General features: G+C 40.5%; 1 protein-coding gene across 12 annotated transcripts in view; it reads right to left on the minus strand.

Annotated features, from left to right (window-relative positions):
• Nucleotides 1–21,643, minus strand: part of DMD (dystrophin) — a 1,858,252-nt gene that overhangs the window by 534,606 nt on the left and 1,302,003 nt on the right. For all 12 annotated transcript variants that reach the window (XM_069970999.1, XM_069971008.1, XM_069971005.1 and 9 more), the window contains 2 exons: nt 12,568–12,779; nt 3,920–4,074 (listed from right to left, as the gene is read on the minus strand). In XM_069970999.1, the coding sequence (XP_069827100.1) occupies nt 3,920–4,074; nt 12,568–12,779 (367 nt within the window). The remainder of the gene's footprint in view (nt 1–3,919; nt 4,075–12,567; nt 12,780–21,643) is intronic.

Here is a 21,643-nt window from a genome sequence, read left to right on the forward strand (position 1 = left end):
CTGTTTCCCTTTCGATGGGGGAAACATAGACAGTGTATATAGGAATTATACAGAGTTCTGTAGAGATACTGTAGCTGACAGATCAATGTAGGAATAAAAGTGTTGTGGCACCTAGGCTGCATCAGGAGACCAGCTATGTTCACCTTTCTCCTCTTTATTGACCTGTGTCTGACTGGAAGAAAACTGGCTGGAGCAGGACAAAAAGATTGATAAAGGGGTGGTGTCATTAGGAAAACTAGGTCTAAACCGATGCATTCTGTGAGTTTAAGTATAGTTCAAATGTACAAGTGTTTCTTAAACTGTACTGTTTTACAGATATAGACACAGTATACGTGCCTGCATTATTTCGATTACCTGCCCTTAGTTACATCCCACCAACGTGGGCCAGGCATGCTTAGTTCAACTGCAATATCCAGGTACTGGCAGCTGGTCTGAACTGAGCCTGCAAGCAAGGGGGGTTGTGGGAAAGTGTTTGCACTCTTGAATGCCAACAGCAAGTGATTAATGTATAGAGGAGACAGTACATTTATGTTAGTCATGTATGCATATATGACATGCATGTGGTTAAGATTTGATTTTGCCATCTTCACTTTATGCCACAAACTCTTTAAGCCCTTCCCTCTTGGATAAGCCACACCCCCGGCCAGTCACTAGCTAAAGATGGAACAGAACAACAGGTAATCCCTGGGGTCCCTGCAAGATGTCTACAATAATATACAGAAAACACAAAATTTTTGTAACAGCAGACACAACTCAAAGACTTGTGCAGGTATACTGGCCACCAAACAGAGTAATGGCACACTATACTATTATGTTAATAGCCTGGCAGCCATTTTTTTATCAACCCTTAGATCAAAGGGGTGAATTTGGATATATAGTCCTAATGAATAAACAGGTGAGTATCACTTATTTTATGAGTGCAGCATGAGCCCTCCCCCAATGGTCTGTGGGAAAAAGAACCAGGATCACAAAGCCCCACTCTAAGGACAAAGGTTTTACTTATATTTCCTTCATTCACATTTATTAGCAATGTTTACAGCTTGTCTTAAAGGAGTATTCCTAATTAAAACTCACTCCATAGAGAATGAGTGGAGCTGCAGGAGAGAGACGAGTACAGCACTCAGCTCTTTCTGGCGACTCCGGAGAATGAATAGAGCCGCTATTTATTAACATACACTGCATTAGCAGAGATGGACAGAAATAGGCACAGACAGTAAATCTACATGTTTCCTTTTTACAACCAAGTATACAGTATTGTCCTCATTAGGCTATGTTCACACTATGTTCAAAAAAGAGAAAAGATGTCCGCTTTTTCTATTGAAAAAGACATCCGTTATTGGTGCGATTTAACTAACTTCAAAGCAATGCATTGTAGTCAATTGAATGACAGACGTCCAATGCACATAGTGTATAAAATGATGGACGTTATCTGACTGGACGTGAAAATAATGATCATGTCAATTATTTTAGGCCGTCTTTTACAAACAGCGGATTTTTTAGTTGTTCACACAGTTTTTCTTTTTTCACCGTCCTTTCTCCATTTTTACTGTTAAAATTAACAGAGTTTTCAATTAAAAAGCACACCCAAAGGCCACCACCTAAACTAGAATAATGTACCAGCTGCTGTTATTGCACTGAAAGGCGGGCAATCCTCAAAATAATGGACTTTATTGCGTTTACATGAAACGATAATTTTTTTTCATAACGGTCAGCATTTAGACGGTACGATATATTGTATGTAAAATTCATTTTGCGATCGCTTAGGCCTATCTCGCACATAGGAAAAATCGGTGAACGACTGTTTACACGCAACAATATGCGAATTTTTTGCAAACAACGATTTTAGAACATGTTGTAAGATCAAAATGAATGATTTTTCGTTCCTCTTTCGATCGTTCGCAGTGTTTACACGTACAATTATCGTTCTAATTTGAACGTTATCGTGCGAATTCGCACGATAATCGTTCCGTGTAAATGCAGCATTAGTGTGGTATACACCTAAAAAACATTGGCGCAAGTGGGATCATACTTTGACAGGTAAGGATCAATGACTAACAGGTGTCTTAATCTAGATTTTACTTTTAACTTTGAAAGCTTATTTCATTTACGGTTAGAGGTGCTATACTGGTTGTCATTATTACTCAAAAGACGAAAGTGATAATAAACAAATTGATCCAGATTTATTCATAACCAATCACAGCTTAGCTTTTGTATTATAAGGGTATGTTCACACTGAGTAAAATAGGCATAATTCCGCTGCAGGAATTACGCCTGCCTCAGTGTGTCATATCACTTCAATTGGAGAGCGCGTGCTCCTCCGCAGCTGCCGCTTTCCGCTCAAAGAAGTGACATGTCAGCAGCGGCGGCTGCGGAGGAGCGGGCACTCTCCCATTGAGATGACATGGCGTAATTTCACTGCAGAGTTAGGGCTCGTTCACACAGAGCAAAAGCAGCTGAATTTCTGCGCTGAATCAGCGCTGAAATTTCAGCCATTAAAATAGGTGCGGAGCTAATTTCCATTGTGTCGAATGGAAATTCTGCTCTGCAGTTCACACGGTGGAATTTCCACACTGAACTAATCCGCTTTCCGCCAGAAGAATGAACATGTTCATTCTTCCGCTAGCAGAAGCCTATACAAACCAATGGGGCTCTGATTTTCTGTTTCAGCGCGGAATACAAGCGGAAATTACACGCTGAATCATTGCGGAAATGGGGAAAAAAAGGGGGGGAGGAGGATTCTAGTATATATTCTGGTATAGTCTAGTTTAGGCCCCGTTCCCACTGAGCAAAGGTAGCGGAATTCCGCAACGGAATTGTCCGCCGCGGAATGCCGTTAGCCTCCCGCTCATAATGGGAGTCTATGGGAGGCGCGCGCTCCTGCCCTGTCCGCGCTGAAGAATGAAAATGTTCATTCTTCAGCGTGTACAGAGCAGGAGCGCGCCTCCCATAGACTCCCATTATGAGCGGGAGGCTAACGGCATTCCGTGGCGGACAATTCCATCGTGGAATTCCGCTACCTTTGCTCAGTGGGAACGGGGCCTTACTCGCCAAATAATCGCTGAATTTCAGCGCTGAATGCATGCGGATTCAGCGCGGATTCCTCGAGTATTCCGCGCTGAATTTGTCAAGAGCTGATTACGAGCTGAACACTTTCCTAGCGGAATACGCAGGGATTCTGCTTACATTCTGCTCGGAATTCAGCGTCAGTTGATTTCAGGCGGAAATATTTCCTCGCCCCTTTTGCTCTGTGTGAACGTAGCCTTACGCCTATTTTACTCAGTGTGAACATACCCTTTGGGCTCACTAAGATATGACAACTGAGCTGTGATTGGTTGCTATGATCACAAATCACACTGATCAATCAGTCTGGGCCATTATCTGTATTTAGACTAATTAGCATGTAGCTATAGTAACATGGTTGTCAAATTAAAGAAGATAACTTTTATAAAAAAAAAAAAGCAGAATCCTTATATCCTTATTTTGCATACATGCTTATAATTTCTCATAACTTAAATTGACAATAATTTACAGCTAAATGCATGCAGTCCCATATATTGTGTTTTATATATATATATATATATATATATAGAGAGAGAGAGAGAGAGAGAGAGAGAGAGAAAACAATTAAGGTATTAATATTGGAAAACGAAGTCTACTGAGAATCCAAAAAGTCAACCATGATATGATAACGAAATTAGCCCTTGAATACGTCATTGCGGTCATGTTCAGGTGATATGTTATTAATCTTAGTAAAAGCGTTACCAGGTCAGTTAAGAAACGTCTTCAAGGAGGCGTTATGTAAATGATAAGTGACAATGTCAGATCTTCTGTTGGTTTGCCTTTTATCCCTCGCATAGTGGTATCACAGCACATAGTGATGAAATATCAAGTCACAGTATACAGAGAAGATATGCCGTACCTTTTGTTTATTTTTACCCAGGTCATGTTGATATTCTCTTTCATCAGCTCCACCTTCCTGGTGTCATCAGAGGAATAATCCCGCAGAAGCTTTAAGGCCAAATCATTTGCTACATCCACATTTATCTGCCACTGTCGAAGTTCCTTGGAAAATTGCTGCATAAGGAAATATATGTTGTCCAGTTAGGTATGATGGAAAAGTGGGATCGGAAAATTCATGTCCTACTAGGTTTTTATTAGCCAAGCATCAATAAGTATATCTGGATGCTTTAGTTCAAGTAGATTACATTATCTTGAAGGTTATAAAGCAAAGTCTGTGCAAAGAGGCTGAAAAACTATTCTGAAATGTTGTTTATAATTCATGCTAGTTGTAATAAAACAAGAAAGATTGCTTATATTGTATATTATTCATAATTTTGTATATTGATTGCAGCTATTGTTGAAACGCATGACAGCAGTATATACTAGCACATTCAATTTATTATTGTCCTGGCTAGCATGAAGAATGTTATGTAATCACTGCCATCTGCTGGTTGGCCATGGAAACTGCGCACACTTTTACAGCATTTGGTTTTTCCCACTTGAAACGATGCCTAAAGGTGACAAAGCAATTGTAAATCAGGCATTAAATAATGTACACACATTGAAGTTCATATATTATATATTGGTTAGAACGACCTGAGACTATCACTTAATCACGTCCAAATTATTCATTAGATCACAGCTGGATTTCCACTCCATTATGAGTCAACAATCATTTTAGTCATTTTGTGCAATGCATCCTCTGTGCTGATAAATTACATCTCATTTATGCATTATTTTTAACAGAATAGGGCACTAGGTATTGCAATTTAGCAATATTCTTCTTATTATTATTATTGTTTAGAAATATTTACATACCTTCTGTAAACTTCAGACAGAAAAAGTAGTTCAATATGACAGGATCCCTAGGGGTATTATTATTACTAATAAATCATATTACCAAGAAAAATCACACCAGCTTCCATCTACTCCTTACAAACCCCTATAGGCACGTTTTTCAGCATACTGGGGTCCCAGGGTCATTTTTCACAACCCTCCCTCAATACTGTTAGACTTGTGGCCCACACTATAATGAGTAAACACAACTGTGAATACGGACTACCAATCACTCTGCTGTTCCACCTAAGACATAGCTGTCCACTGGTCTACTGTCATTATAAGCAGCACTACAACTAACTACATGAAGGCAAGAAGAGGGGGTGATTGCCCCCTACACTGATACTAAACCCACTACCAGGTCTAACTGCAGTCATGTAGCGAGGATCTATGGGGCCCCAGGATTTGAGCATGGTCACATTTGTGACCACCGCAACCCTCATTATAAGTGATTTTGAAAGCTCCCCACAGCCCCCCTGCACTCCCCCGCTCCCTGCCGACACGTGCAATAGTTCTGGCAGCAAGCGGGGAACAAGGAGCAAGTGAGCACTGACAGCCCTTGTTTGCTCCTCTCCGTCGCCCCCTGTAATAAGGGCTTCATGGCTTGAGCTGAATAACAGAAGATTGCTTTACCGGTGAGTGCTGCTGTATTCATGCTCTACTAAAGGCACATATTCATGTTCAGCTGAGCACTATTGGATTATATCAGCTGCTCCACATTATATTTCTTGGTCACTATTCACATCATCAGAATTTTGCTAGAAGTAGTGCCACTTGCTAATGATTTCTTTGTGTGTTGAAGTAGTGTTAGGGTGCCTTTACATAGAAAGATTTATCTGGTAGATTTTGTAAGCCAAAGCCAGGAACAGACTAAACAGAGAACAGGTCATAAAGGAAAGACTGAGATTTCTCCTCTTCATCTTATCTGTCAGATAAATCTCTGTGTAAAGGAACCCTAAGTGTATTACCTTACAGGTGGCTGCTTTATGCAACATGTACTTATTTTATGTACATTCAGTATAATAGACCAGAGCTGCGTTCACAATTCTGCAGGCTTTAGAGATAAATGCCCCACCATTCCATGCTAGCTCATGGTCTGCACAGACCTGACAGGGATGTTTAGTGACTTCTTCCTAATCACACACATTCAACCTGGCTGAACAATAATGTTAAAGTGTTAGTGTCATCTGTGGAAAAAACTAAGTTTAGATTACACTGGGCCCCAGTCCTGAGACCCGTTGTGATCCTTAGTTATAGCAAGGTGGCCATCTGATACAACTCATTACAGGAGCCATTATAAGCCATCTATGGAGCTTGGCTCCTGTAATCAGTTAGATTGGGTGGCCAGCAAGGGAGCGAATCTCTTCTTTATACCAATTGGGGAACTGTGTAAAAATAATCTCAGAAAACTATGGCCAAATAATTTTTTACACTCCCTTCTCCCCACATTTTAAGTACGTTTTATAATAAAATTGTATGTACTAAAATGGGGGTGACATCGGAAAATGCACAAAACACATCACACAGTTATATTGATAGTGAAATAAAAAAAGATCTATGTTCACACAACATCAGATATAGAGAAAAGGCGGACGCTTTTGCAATTTAAAATAACATCCGTTTTTGTCGCGATTTAACTGACTGCAATGGCAATGCATTGAAGTCAATGGAAAGACGGATTTCCACTGCACACAATGTATTGAATAACGGACATTATATCAAAATAATGTTCATGTTCATTATTTTTGGACGTCTTTTGCAAACAGCGGACGTTTTTTATTAGTTGTTCACAAGCAGTTTTTCTTTTGTCACCGTTCTTTCTTCGTTTTTACTATTAAATTCAATGGACTTTTCTTAATTAAGCCACACCCAAAGTGCAATTATTCCATAATAATGTACCAACAGCTGTCATTGCTGTTATTTTAGACTTAAAATAACGGACGTCATTTTAAAGAGAGCAGAAAAGATGTTAAGTGAACATAGCCTAAAATTGCTGCATTCTGATGGTTTGAAGAGGTTAACTGTAAACCTTACAATGCTCTACAAAGATGAATCTATGCTTTCCGTCCATGGCAGCACAATGCAATATGTAATATGTATGATGTGACCTATAAAAATCCAGTTCAACAAAAGATTGTAAAAACATGCAACTTACAGAATGTTATAGTGCACATGACACTGAGGAAAATATAGCAATACAGTATAAGTATCATCAGAGATGAGCGAATCTGCAGTAGGAAGGAAGCGAGTCGCTTAGTTCCTATCTGCATTCTGTTTGTAAGGCTGCCGGCTTTGAAGTCTACTCCGTTCTGTGCCGCTCCTCCCCAGGTGCTTGGAAAAGATGGATCCAGTCCTGGGAAACTAGGAGAAGCTTCCCATCTTTCCTCAGCACCCAGAGAGGAGCGGCATGGAGCGGAACAGACTTCAAAGCCGGCAGCCTAACAAGCAGAATGCAGATAGGAATAAAGCACTTCACTTTGTTCCTACTGTAGATTCCCTCATCTCTTATCATCATCATCATCCAATTTGCCTGCAGACCCCTCCCCCCTCTCAAGCATTTATCACTTGCTAAAAATCTAGAAGTCACACGGTACATTTCTTATTCCCTTTTTATAAATGTGACAAAGCTGAAATAATGACTATGTAACCAACCTGTTAAGAATTTGGAGAAATAAAATAAGCCTGCTCTGAGATCTCTGCAAGCAGTTAGTGCTGCACAGGAATCTCCGAACACAAGTGCTACTACTGACATAACCAGCTCACACATTACCTGTATAATATTGCATGTCTTATTTTAGGTTTTAATTGCTTGATACTGGAGAAAATGTATCACTCTTCTCATGGAGATCATTTATTCTAATGTCTACCCCTTTCCCAATGGAGATTAACTTACAGTAACAGGTTTAAGGAGGACAAATTATGGTAATTAGGGTCATAATTAAAAAATATACCATGTAAGCACTGCAGAGGCTCATCATCACTAAATTGCCCAAATGGAATAACATGTCGACAGAAGAACAAGCGCAGCAGAATCTCCAACTGAAGAGATGCTGTTGTTTAATTTTTATTTATTTTTATTTTACAATGAAATCTGTCATCCCCATTAATATATAGTACTTAGGAGAAACCACAGAAAACAAATAGTGCAAAGGAACCTAGCTGCGCGTCCTATTTTCAGTGACTAAAATAAACTTTAAGTTACTAATACATAGGATTAGGATCATAATTTATTATATGTCATTTCAACTTACTTTGGTCTTACCTAGGCTTAATACTAATATGGTTACTCTGGTGGTACATTTCTTTGACTACCAAGGACAAAATGTTGACATTGATGCAGTACAAAACTAACTGAAGTTACAAGCAGGCAAATGCTGCAATTGATGATGCAATGACAGATTGCGGAAGCATTTTACCTGGAACAGACTTGGGATGCAATAATTGAAGTTCTCAATTTTTATTTATTTCATTATTTAATTTTTTATTATGCAAGAAAGAGTCGTCCTGGCACTATTAACTCTGGAAACACATGGTAATAATTAATACCAGCTCTCACCTAGCCTTCTCAACATGTGCGGTCCTCTGCAGCTCCCAAAAGCAGTATTCGCATGGAGTAGATGAAGAACAAGAAAATGCCGCGGCACTCACAGACTAAAAGCAAATCCATATTTCTTCCATCACATGGTTGAGGCTACAAACAGGTAAGGCTACGATCGTTTCACGCTCTTGGCGCTGGCTGAGAGGAAGCGCTGAGAGCGTGAATCGTAGCCTTACCTGTTAGTAGCCTCAGCCATGTGATGGAATAAACAAGGATTTGCATTTAGTCTGTGAGTGCCGCAGCATTTTCTTGTTCTTCATCTACTCTATTTTATTTTTTATTGCTGCATCAACCATTATATTATATCTTCTCACCCATAGGTTATATTCACACTAAGTAAAAAAAAAAAATAAATAGAAAAGGTGCCTGCTTATTTTTAAAATAACATCTGTTATTACTGCATTTTAATTGAAAAAAATACAATGCATTAAAGTGAATGGAATGACGGCCACCCAATGCACACAGTGTAGTAATGTTCATGACAATTATTGATGTTTTTTTTTTTTGCAAACAACAAACGTTGTTTTTAGTTGTTCACACACATTTTTTTTTTTCACCATCTTTACTATTAAATTCAATGGACCTTCAAAAAGGAACTACACCCAAAAAGGGCCTGAAGTAGAATAATGTAACAGACATAATTTTAAAAACTAAAAAACGGAAACGGAAAGAAAAATGTGAACATATCCATACAGTGTTATTTGCCTTTCAAACTACCTATACACTTATTTACACATCAGGAAGGATCTCCTTGAGAGCCTGCTATTTTCTATATATGTATTGTTCCATTAGCCTGTGGATGCAAAGGCCAAGCAATGCACTCTGATTTTCCTCACTATTTTTATACTAGATAGTATCCATTCCCTCGTCAGGTAGAAGTCCTCACAGCACGACATATATATTGTGCTGTTTATGTATTTAATGTAATAATATTTCATTATGTGAGTTATACTAGGTATTCTCTGTTACTTACAGGCAGAGAATGGGTTACACACTGTCTCACATACACCTACACCTAGTTGTTAGGCAGCAGTGCCACCCACAGTCTCCTGAGTGTACTGTTACAGTTAGGCTGTATTCTCACAGTCCGTATTCCTCCGGAACAAGGACGTGGAATGCCTGTGAAGGACTCTCCCCCGCCCAGGAAGCATCTGTGATAAGATGCTGAGAGCGGAGGAACTGTACAGATATGCGCCGTGCTGTAATGAAAGCGTTGCGCGACTGATTCATTACAGTGCGGCATATATGCGTACAGTTCCCAGCATCTAATTAGAGATGACAAGCATTCCACGTCCGTGTTCTGTGAGGAACACGGAACGTGAGAATGCAGCTTTAGGTGTAGAAGCTTCCAGTTGGTAAGCGGCACTATGACAGTAAGCACTATATAAAAACCCTATATAGAATTTATCAGCGGCCTTTCTACGGACAGGGAAAGCAAAGGCTACTGTTGGTGGAAACCCATAGTCCAGAACCTGACTAGACATGCTGGAGTATATCTGTCGGCAGCAGAGATAACTTGGCCCTCTGTGTCGTATTTCTTTGACTCTGTGCGAAGTTATACAAGAACCCTTAGGCTGCATTCACATGTTCCATGTTCCGCATGGAACATGGAATGCCTATAACAGACTTCTCCCCCTGCCCGGGCAGCATCTGTAATTAGATGTTGGGAGCGGGGGAACTGTACAGATATGCACCGCGCTGTAATGAAGCAGCCCTGTGGCTCTGTCATTACAGCGCGGCGCATATCTGTACAGTTCCCTCGCTCCCAGCATCTAATTACAGATGCTGCCCGGGCAGGCGGAGAAGTCCGTTACAGGCATTCCATGTTCCATGCGAAACACGTAATGTGTGAATGCAGCCTTAGACCTACCCAGGACTCATTTATTTGGTTTCTGGCATGGCCTAGATACCATGTAGAAAGCTTCGAAGCAAAATGGAAAAAAGCTTAGTCTCCTCAGGAAGGGGACTTTAGGATGGTAGTGCCCCACTTATAGTAACACATTTGGTTGCAGAAAGAGTCCTTGCCACTGACACCATTGGCATCAACATTGGTGCAGCCCACTTAAACCCTCTACATCACCGCTACCCCCTCCCCCCAAGAGAGAGAGAGATGCAGACACATTGGAGAGCAGGCTGCCCTGCAGAAGCCTTCAAGTTCAACAGTGACCATGACAAGTCAGTTTAACTGGCTGTGGTGCACCTTAAGGCCCAGCCAGCACACAGAAGAACTAGCCCTTCATAACTACTATCAGCATCAACATAAATCACAGATCATATCTTCAAATTCATGCACATTAGTGGACTGTGCATATGTTAGAAGTGCTCTAGTGTTGTTTTCAGTTAGCAAAATCATTTGACTCATCTGAGCCTGCAAAAGCCACCACAAATAAGGTTGCCTAGTCTGCAAAATAACACAGTAGACTTAGGGCCCTATTCCACCGGACGATTATCGTTTGCATAATCGTTAACGATTAATGATCTCAAACGACCTCTATTGCGAAAGACCTGAAAACGTTCACTGATTTCCATTTTTTCTTTGTTATTTCGTTTTTCTTCGTTATTTATTCGCTATTGCGTTCGTATCTATTGCAAATGACCGAACGATGTCTTATTCAATGCGAACGATTTGCGAACGTTTTGCGAACGAGCAGCGATAAAAATAGGTCCAGGTCTTATAAAGCGATCAACAATTTCTCGTTCGTTCGTTAATCGTTAACTGCATTTCAACCAAACGATTATCGTTTAGATTCGAACGATTTAACGATAATCTGAACGATAATCGTCCGGTGGAATAAGGCCCTTATGCCCCTATTCCACTGGTCGTCAGAGGAGCAAACGAGCGCTCTCAGCGCTCGTTTGCTCCTCGTTCCCCGCTCGCTGCCGCCGCCACTCAGCGCGGCGGCAGCGAGCGGGTGAGTGCGGGAGGGGCGGCGGGGAGCTGCGGGGGATCGCTAGATCGTCCGGGCAGCCCATAGGATATAGCAGCATCTGCTGCCGACGCTCCTATTCAACGGAGCGACGGCAGCAGATCGCTGCTATATAAGCCGCATGTTTTTCAACATGTTCAACATGAACAATGTCGGCTGATCGTTGCACTCTATTCCACCGGACGATTATCATCCGTAGCAGCCGATATCGGCAGAATACGAACGATAATCGTTTCGTGGAATAGGGCCTTTACACACCTCCAAGTTCTAGCAATCTGCCCCAGGAGTCAGCTGATTTCTTCAATAGACTACAGTGTTCTGTGTAGTGGGTGGCTGCTACAGGACTGCAGGAATTTGCAGTTTTTTTTGTAATTTGGCAAATGTTTTCTGTGTGTTGGGGAGCAGTTCTTTGCATTAGTGTGACTGTAATCCTGTAATCAATCACAGCTCGGCTATAGACTAGCATACCTGTCCACGTTCCAACAGTGCACTGCTGCATGCTTCTCTGGGTCTCCGCAGCCCTCTCAGCCAATCACTATGCTGCCCTGCCACAGTGAGCAGGAACCCAGAAAAGCATGGGGGAGCATGCAGGTGAAATGCAGTTAAGCAAGGTGTTGGGAGTGAAGTAGTTAATGTTTACAAAGTCTAAGGTATGATACATCCTAGCAGCAGAATGAAAATGGAAGAATGTCAATAGAAATGGGTATCGCTGCGGATTTCACTGCAAAACTCAACGTGTGAAATCCACTCCGATACGGTACATGTGAATTTAGCCTTAGCGCAGTAATTCTTTCCCACTGGTTGGGTCAGCATTCCCACTCCTTTGAACTTATCTGTGCCCCTCACCCCATCTACACCTCTATGTTTGTCTATATCAATATCTTATAGTGCGTTTACACGGAAAGATTTATCTGACAGATTCTTGAAGCCAAAGCCAGGAACAGACTATAAACATGGAGCAGGTCATAAAGGCAGGAATGAGATTTATCCTCTGCTCAAATCCATTCCTGGCTTTGGCTTCAAGAGTCTATCAGATAAATCTCTCTGTGTAAACGCACTATTATATATATTCTACTATAATTACATATATTTAATAAAAAAAATTAGCATCTGAATTCTATTTGTTACAATTGTTCCGTATCAGTAGATGGATGCAACGTTCATAAACACTCAAGTGTAAAGACATTAAAGATCTCTAGTACAGACCTTAAGATCAGAATTTTGTTTTTTCAATGATTCAACCGTATAGGATATCTCCTTCCAAGATTCAATACGTCCTTTTGCCTTCTCCAGCATCTGCTCTGCCTCGTGACGAGCCTCATGCCACTGGGTGGAATCCTTCAGCATTTCCTGCAGCTGTTGTCTTCTGTTCTGAAGGTGGCATTGTACTTCCTCCCATTGATTTTGAATTTTTTCAACTGTGAAGCAGAAATGACAATATGTAAAGCCTTGGGATTCTTTCTTTTAGTTAAAGGTAAATCACATATTACTCATCAAAGATGTTTGCAATTTACATGGTTGCATATAATGAAGAGTCACTATATCTGTTCTGCCATGTGTCCTCCAACCTTACCTTCACATAACTGTAATAACTCAAATTAGAAAAAAAAAAATTGTTTTAACTGCTTAAGGCAACTCCCTTTTTTAAACATCTATTAAATATCGATACAAGCTAGAGGTCAAACAGTTAAGAAGGTGCAACAGGTTAAAACACCAGAAAACACTAAATATAATGCAGTGAGTTCTACACAAATTTATAAGAATATTAATGTCATTTAGGTGTCATACAGCAAAGCCATAGACTGTATGGTTGCTTAAATTTGATTGTGGTACAAAATAAGGCTATGTTCACACTACGTATATGTCCAGCTACATATTTTCGGTGCCGGACATATACGTGTTAAACTCCGGCCGGGAATTTATGCAAGTTGCGGCCGGCTACGTACGGACCGCGAACTTACGCCCATAGTCTACTTACGCCCTACGTAGCGATCTGACAGCGGTCTTTTACTTGGAAATCTTCGCCTAGTGGGCACCCCACAGAACCTTTTGGATCGGCACAAAAAGCTTGCAAAATGAAGAAATCACCACTACGTACGGGACCGCATGTTACGCTACGGGGGTAAGTTACGGCATTTTCGTCCTCAAACAATGGTCTGGTTCATTTTTTACGGCGCCGCGTACGATCCAGGCGTAAGTTCGTACGTAGTGTGAACTGTGCAGCCGTATATCGTATACTTTCCATTGTACGCAAACTACGCAAGTCTCCGGCCGCTTATTCACAGAACGCGCTACTTCCCTTATGTAGTATGAACATAGCCTAAGGCTGCGTTCACACTACGTATATTTCAGTCAGTATATTTCAGTCAGTATTGCAACCAAAACCAGGAATGGATTAAAAACACAGACAGGATCTGTTCACACAATGTTGAAATTGAATGGATGGCCGCTATATAACTGTAAATAACTGCCATTATTTCAATATAACAGCCGTTGTTTTAAAATAACAGCAAATATATGCAATTAAATGGCGGCCATCCACTCAATTTCAACATTGTGTGAACAGATCCTTTCTGTGTTTTTAATCCACTCCTGGTTTTGGTTGCAATACTGACTGAAATATACATATACTGACTGAACTATACGTAGTGTGAACACAGCCTCAGAATGCAAAACAAGCCTTAAAATCCATAGCAAAATCCTCAGTGAAGTCTGCATGTGTTGCATGTAGATGCAGTGGTGAGTTATGCTGCATTGAATAAAATCTGTGTTAAAAATCCACTGCATCACTGCAACTGATACAGCATGTATGAAAATGCACAATGCTGCATATTTGCTGAGTTGTGAGTGAATAGTTACATAGATATACAGTTAAAGGGGTTATCCAGTGCTACAAAACATGGCCACTTTCTTCCAGAGAAAACACGACTCTTGTCTCCACTTCAGGTGTGGTTTGCAAAGTGTCACTGTTGTTTTAACCTTTGGTTGGATGTCCCATGAGAAGCTTGGCTGAGAGATAAAAGACTGTGCTGCTTCATGACTGTAACGTATTGTCTGAACAATGCACTTGTGGTGAATACATGAAAATATTTTTGTATCATTTATATTGGAAAGTAAAGCAGCAATTTATGGAACTTCTGGTATTATGTGATTATTGGACTGCAGTAGGGATTAACAAGCTCCCTTTATACCAGAGTGAGGATTGGCACAAGGCAGTCTTTTATGTGTTGTATCTGGAAGAAAGTGACCATGTTTTTGTAGAGCTGGATAACCCCTTTAATAAGGTTGAAAAAAAAGAAACCATCAAGTTCAACCAATTAGTATAACCCTACTGTGTTAATCCAGAGGAAGACGAAAACCCTCATGAGGAAGATGCCAGTTGCCCCATCAGAGGGAGGCAAATTCCTTTTTAACTTCAATATATTAATCAAAACAAATCCCTGGTAAGCAGCTTATCAGCCTGCCGCCTTTCAACTTCTCCCAGTTTCCCAGGACTGGATCCAGCTTTCACAACAACTGAGGGGAAGCTCCAGGAAGCGTAACAGAGTTGAAAGGCAGTCGGCAGCCACTTCAATTAGATGGGTGATTCGCTTAGCTCTAAATAACATCACCACTTACCTCCTCCGGGCTATCAATAATAAGGGTGGTATTACACGGGCCGAGCAGGGCCCGATAATACCTGTAAACGAGCAGCGATCTGCTAGATCGTTGCTCGTTTACTGGGCCTATTACACGGCCCGATAATCGTTTGACAAGAGCTGCAAGGACATCGTTACCGATGTCCTTGCAGCCCTTGCTAAACTGGTATATATTACCCATCCACGTTCCAGGGCTGCTCCTGCCGTCCGCTTCTCCGGGGGTCCCGTGCGCGCTCTAGCTTCACAGCGGCCTGTCAGCTGGTAGGCCGCTCAGCCAATCACAGGCCGGGACCGCCGCGGCCTGTGATTGGCTGAGCGGCCTATCAGCTGACAGGCCTCTGTGAAGCTAGAGCGCGCGCGGGACCCCGGGAGAAGCGGACGGCAGGAACAGCCCTTGAACGTGGATGGGTAATGTATATCGTTAGTCGCCGGCCACGCATCGGTGCGTGGTCGGCGCCCGACGAAAATAGGGTCTAACCTATATCAACGATCAGCCGATGATCGTTGTCATCGGCTGATCGTTGCATTTATTACATGGAGCGATAATCGGCCGAATCGGGCCAATTCAGCCGATTATCGTTCCGTGTAATAGTACCCTAAGTGGTGCATTGCGCATCACTCCTTACTGTGAAAAAGCAAAGATTTCTGTGATAATGATGAAAATCCCCACTCTAAACTGATGGGTGGCAGCCAAAGAGGGGGGCATTTCTGAGTGCCCTTGGCCAATGGTGACCCAGAGCTCTTGCTTAGTGATGACCTCCCTCTTCAGGCTGCCCAAGTCTCCAAATCCTTCTATAGCATTATATTATCCTCCTATGGTGGTTGGGTAAAGACCCAGTTTAGTGTCATCTGCAAAAATGGAAATTCTACTCTGTAGCCCCACTACATACAGAGCAATACAGGAAACAGCAATTCTGGTGCTTTATTTATTTATTTTTTTACAGCATGCACTGTGCAGTAAAAATATTGGTAAAGTTTTATAGTTGGGTCATTACGGACATGGCAATACCAAACATATAGTTGTTTGTGTTTTATGTAATCAATTATTTTGTATGGATAATATGATGTAATTTTATTACTTGGAGGGATTTATTTTATTGCACACTTTTTTTTTTTTATTTAAACTAGTGTACAAAAAACAGTGATCTGATTACTGTTACAATACACTGAACTACTACTGTATTATGCTGACATCTAAACATCTACACACGTGTAGAGGCACGTCCATGGTAGGCCCAGGGGCCTTTAGAAGGCCCCTAGAATTGCAATGGAGATGACTGTAAACCAAGACCTCGCCACTAGACTTCTGATTGTTAAGTATTAAGCATCTACTTCACCAAAACCCATTACATGTCGCTGTCATGGATTTAACAGTGGCCTGTAATGGGTTAAACTACCCGGAACAGAGGATTCTCCACTCCAGGTAGTTACAACAGGACTTTTATACTGACAGTTGATCCCCTGCGGTGATCAGCCAATGATTGGCTGAGCAGTGTCTCATTCTGACCCTGAAAAATATAGTAAAGCGCGGCAGAGACTGGCTTCTGGGATATTGGGGGCTGTGGGGGAGCAAGAAAGGTCCAGGCTTTATTGTTTTGATCACACTATGTTAAAAGCTTTTTACTGGACAACCTCTTGAGTGAATGGCGAGGGGTGTGACAAAGTAAAGCAAAATATGCCAAAAGCCGTTTACAGTTTTTGTTACTGAGAGACATAGCCTTTCATTACATGCAAAACTATATTAGCACATACAGCAGTTTCTTCAATTAAATTTAACCATCAAATATTGTTAGAGATATACTAATCTTAAAGGTTTAAATACAGTCATGTTTATGAATCCATTAGTAAAAGTCTAGAAGTTTCATGAAATTATTTGCTTAACCTATAAGTAAATAACTATAAAATTTCACAAATGGAAGCAACTATTGAATTTCATATGAATCCTCTCCATATACTTAACTCTATCCAGCTATAAACCCATACACTATTTTTACTGTGATTTTCCAAATAAGCTGTTTTCCTAAAAGTAATGAACAAGCCTTAATGTAAAATAATAAAAGGAAAAGAAAAATCAGAGAGAAATGCTTTTTGCCTGGAGAACTTTTGACAATGCTAGATAGCAGTATAAGTTCCAGCCTTATTTTAATTGGGAAAATAAAAGATTGAACAATAATTTGTGTGCTTTATGGTTATGGTTTTATGATTTTGTGGTAACAGCATTTGACAGGAGGATATACGGGACATCATCTTATTTATATTCAAATGAAATTTTCATACTGAATAAATGTTTCAATTAGTGGTGTGGAACTATAAATATTCTACAGATGAATTATTCATACATTTTCCATTCAAACTTCCTTATTAATTTCTACATCTTAATTTACTATTATAGAAAATTTCAAATTAAATTCATATATTATCCACTTGATCATAAAGATTTCCTAACATACTCTATATTCTTCAAATATAAGAACCAAAGTCTACCCAGTAAACCTGGAGATATAGATAATTACAGTACTATTTAATATACCTTAAGTTGAGCAACATTAAATATTATAGGACCAAACTGGCTGACTGATGGTAGAAGAATGACTGGTTTCAGCTGGAAGTCAGAGGATGTAAAGCTTTAGTAAAATAAAAATACAATAAAACAATATTTTAGCCATCAACACTTAGCAGGGGCAGGAGAGAAGCTTAGAACCCCCCCCCCCCCCCTACTCTTGCAGTCACAGTATGTAAATACCCCTCTTTTAACTACAGTATGTATGGTCTTTTAGTAGTATATTCAGGAGTAGTGTTACTAACATTTTGTAATAACTATGTCTGACCTCAAATAGGCGATAATACATTAGCATGTACACCAAATCCTTGGTATACAAAAGCAATTTTTTGTGCAAGAATGTGCAATGGTTTGTGATTTTTGTACCATACTTGCCACTTTTAAAAATTGGGAATTGGTCTCCCATGGCCTGACACTTTTAAAGGTGTTATCCGTTGATAGCTCATGTTTAATATGTTGCTGCCATATAAGAAAACATAACAAACAACAGAGGTAATGCTTACCTCTCTGTGCTCCCCTGGCATCTTGGGCATTGTTGCCAATGTTCCCTGCTGTCTTTAGCCACCATTACTTACTTAGCTCGTCTCATGAGTCACAGCCCACTCAAATAATTACTGGCCATGGCACTGTCTTGCCTTAGTCAGGGATTGGCTGAGTGGGCAAGTTCATCTCAGAAGTAATGATGGATACAGACAGGGAAGGACACAGGTGACACCACACAGGACACCGGGGGGAGGAGGGGCGCAGAGAGGTAAACATAACATGTTTATTAAGTTTTCTCATATGGCAGCGACATATAAAAAATGAGCTATTGCCAGATAACCTTTTTAATATAATTTATGCTATACATCTACTGTATGCCAGCTTGAAGTGTGTGTGGCACACAGACAGCCAAAGATGCATCTTACTTTTGCACTCCTTGTATTAATGAATTCCCTAAGTGCCATGTATATATGTGTGTATGCTTGCACAGAGATATTAAATACACATATTTACATACATATTGGTGTGTTGCTGTTTATTATTATTATTGCATTTGTGTTTTTTCCAGTTCAGTTTTCATATTATTGCTAATTTCCCTGTCTAACAAGTTTGTACTCCGACATCAGCTAAAAATAATAAACATGTTGCAGAAGCATATCACATCGCTTGCTTGTCAGCCCCATTTCTGAAACCACCAAAAATCTATTTTAGTTTTGTATTTTGTGGTTGTACTTCCTGGTTAAGCAGTTGCTCAGTACTAAAATTCCCAAAATATATTGCTTTTCTCCAGCTCTTCCTCACAGCCCTCCCACAGTATATTTGCCACCCTGCCAGTTCCCAGCCGAATGCTTATTTTACTACAGGATTTTGCACGATCAGATAGGTTGCTGCACCTGCTGCTTCCTTCAGTGCAAGGCGGCATGTTGTACTCACACTTAAAGAGGACCTGTCACCCCCCGTGCCAGAGTGACAGGCTCCCGACCCCCATTAGAGCCCCCTATACTCACGTGATCCCGCTGGGTCCCGCTTCCTGATCTGGTCGGGTCACGGAGATTTTAGCGCCCGAAGCTCGGCGCTCACGCTGACAGAAGAGTCCGATGCCCATAGAGAATGTTGGAGCATCGGACTCCCCATTCATTCTCTATGAGCGTCGGACTTTCCTGTCAGCGTGCGCGCCGGGCTTCGGGAGCTGATATCTCCATGACCCGACCGGCTCAAGAAGCGGGACCCGGCGGGATCACGTGAGTATAGGGGGTTTTAACGGGGGGTCAGGTCTCCCATTAAAGTGATATATATATATATATATATATATATATATATATGTGTGTGTGTGTCTGTATGAATATATATATATATATATATATATATATATCTCAGGAGGATGGTGATGGTGATAGGCTGAAGGGGCTGGTCAGAGGTAATAAAATCACTCAGAGGGCAGGGCTAGAGCTCAGAGACAAGATCCAGCCAAGTCTCCTGTGACATCAGATGATGTGTTGTCTAAAGCCATCTATAAAGAGAGGGAACCAGTAGACAATACACATTGGGAGAGATTTATCAAACTGGTGTAAAGGAGAATTGGCCCAGTTACCCCTAGCAACCAAACAGATTCCACCTTTTATTTATCAAAGAATGAAAGGTGAAATCTGATCCGTTGCTAGGAGCGACTAAGACAATTCCACTTTACACCAGTTCAATAAATTGTGTAGTTCTTCTATTTTAAACTTCTTGTCAAGGGTGAAGCACACAAGCTGAAGTCGGCACTGCTGTGGCAGTTTTAATTTAACTCCCTTTAGAAATAAAAAGGAAAGACTATACCAAAAGGAACAGGAGCCAATGCCTTACTAGTAGATGAATCTTGTAATATGGCAATATAATTTAAAAGACTATTAAAAAGCTCACAGAGGGTTTACACACTAATTCCAGTAATTCAGGCTGGATTTTGGTATATAATTAGCTATGTTATAGGACTATAGTAAACCGTTTTCTAACAATCATTGAAGAAAAACTTGACATTCATTCTGCTCTTCCTCAGGCATAACATTTTATTAAACACTACACGCAGCAATTGCATAGAGGGTAGTATTTATTTTACTAACTAGCTTTTAGAAAGGCTATTTAAATAAATGTTGAACTTGATAAACATCAAGGGGACATCTCAACACACCACATCTTTTCCTGAACAATAGCTCATGTCATTACTGCAAATCTACTGCTGCTGAAAAAAAATACATGGCTTTGAAAATTGGTGTCAAGATGTTGAAGAATGCCCTTAAGGAAAAAAATGTAAATGCATTACACTGGTAGTGTGGACGAATAGGATTCTAATTGAATGTATTCTATACAGTGATCCTGCAAACCACCCCCTGCTGCTCATGAAAGATGTTACTTAGTAACAATAAAAGAATGGTACATGTATTGACGTATCTAGTTACAGCAAGATTTAGAGATGACGTAATACTCTGCAATCATAATATATTACCTTAAAGGAATATTCCAACTTAAAATGTACTCGTCCCCTATCCACAGATTAGGGGACAAAAAAGAGATTGCGGGGGTTCGACCTCCATACCCCCCAGTGATCTCCATATCGGTCCCTGGAAACTTTGTTTTGAATACAGCTGTGAGTACTGCTTATGATTCGCGCCTCTATTAATTCTATATGGAGCCACTGGAGACGGCCGTGTACGTCACTTTGCTTTTTTCTGGCCCTGTGCCGTACTCAATACTGTATTCAAAACAAAGGCAGGTTGTATTTAAAACAAACAGAGGTTGGACCCTCGGCGATCTCTTACTTGTCCCCTATCCTGTGGCTAGGGGACAAGATAGTTTTAAGTGGAAAACCTCATTAATGAACATCCCCCTATGTCCCTATATATTTCTCACAACTCTTGAACAATGCAATGTTCAAACAATACATTTGGCTGGATAAAACTATAATATACCCATAGCATATGCCGCATATACAATTTGTTAGTCAATAAAACAGCATTTTAGCATATTCTAAATGAATTCTATACAATAGGTGTGATGTTTTTGACATAGTTACCAGATTTTGTAAGGTAACCATAGTCATGAGATATTGATAGCTTTGGGGAGATCCAACAACATTTTAGTATATGTCATTTTTACATGACCTTGCTTGAGGTAAATAGTCTTAGAAAACAGGTTGGATATCTGTGTCTTTATTGTTTCCCCAGAGACAAACCTTGTCAGAGGCATCTGGCATCCACTCATCCCCTCCTGCTCGTAGCTAACATGCATTTTTGGCTGGGATGAACATTATTGAGGGAATAAACCTTTGTAATAAATATTTCAGCTTTTCTCTGTATAAAATAAGGATGCACTAGGTGGGCAACCTTATAAATTTCTTAGTATAGCTTTACATGCTGTATTGTATAGATCCATATTCCATCCTAAAGGTTTCTTCTAGGCTAAAAAAAACATGGCTGCTTTCTTCCAGAAACAAGTTTCTCTGATCAGTTTTGGTGTTGTTTTAAAGCTCAGTTCCACTGAAGTAAATAGAGCTTAAAGCGACTCTGTACCCACAATCTGCCCTCCCCAAACCGCTTGTACTTTCGGATAGCTGCTTTTAATCCAA

The sequence above is a fragment of the Dendropsophus ebraccatus genome, chromosome 5, assembly GCF_027789765.1.
Source record: "Dendropsophus ebraccatus isolate aDenEbr1 chromosome 5, aDenEbr1.pat, whole genome shotgun sequence".
NCBI lineage: Eukaryota > Metazoa > Chordata > Amphibia > Anura > Hylidae > Dendropsophus > Dendropsophus ebraccatus.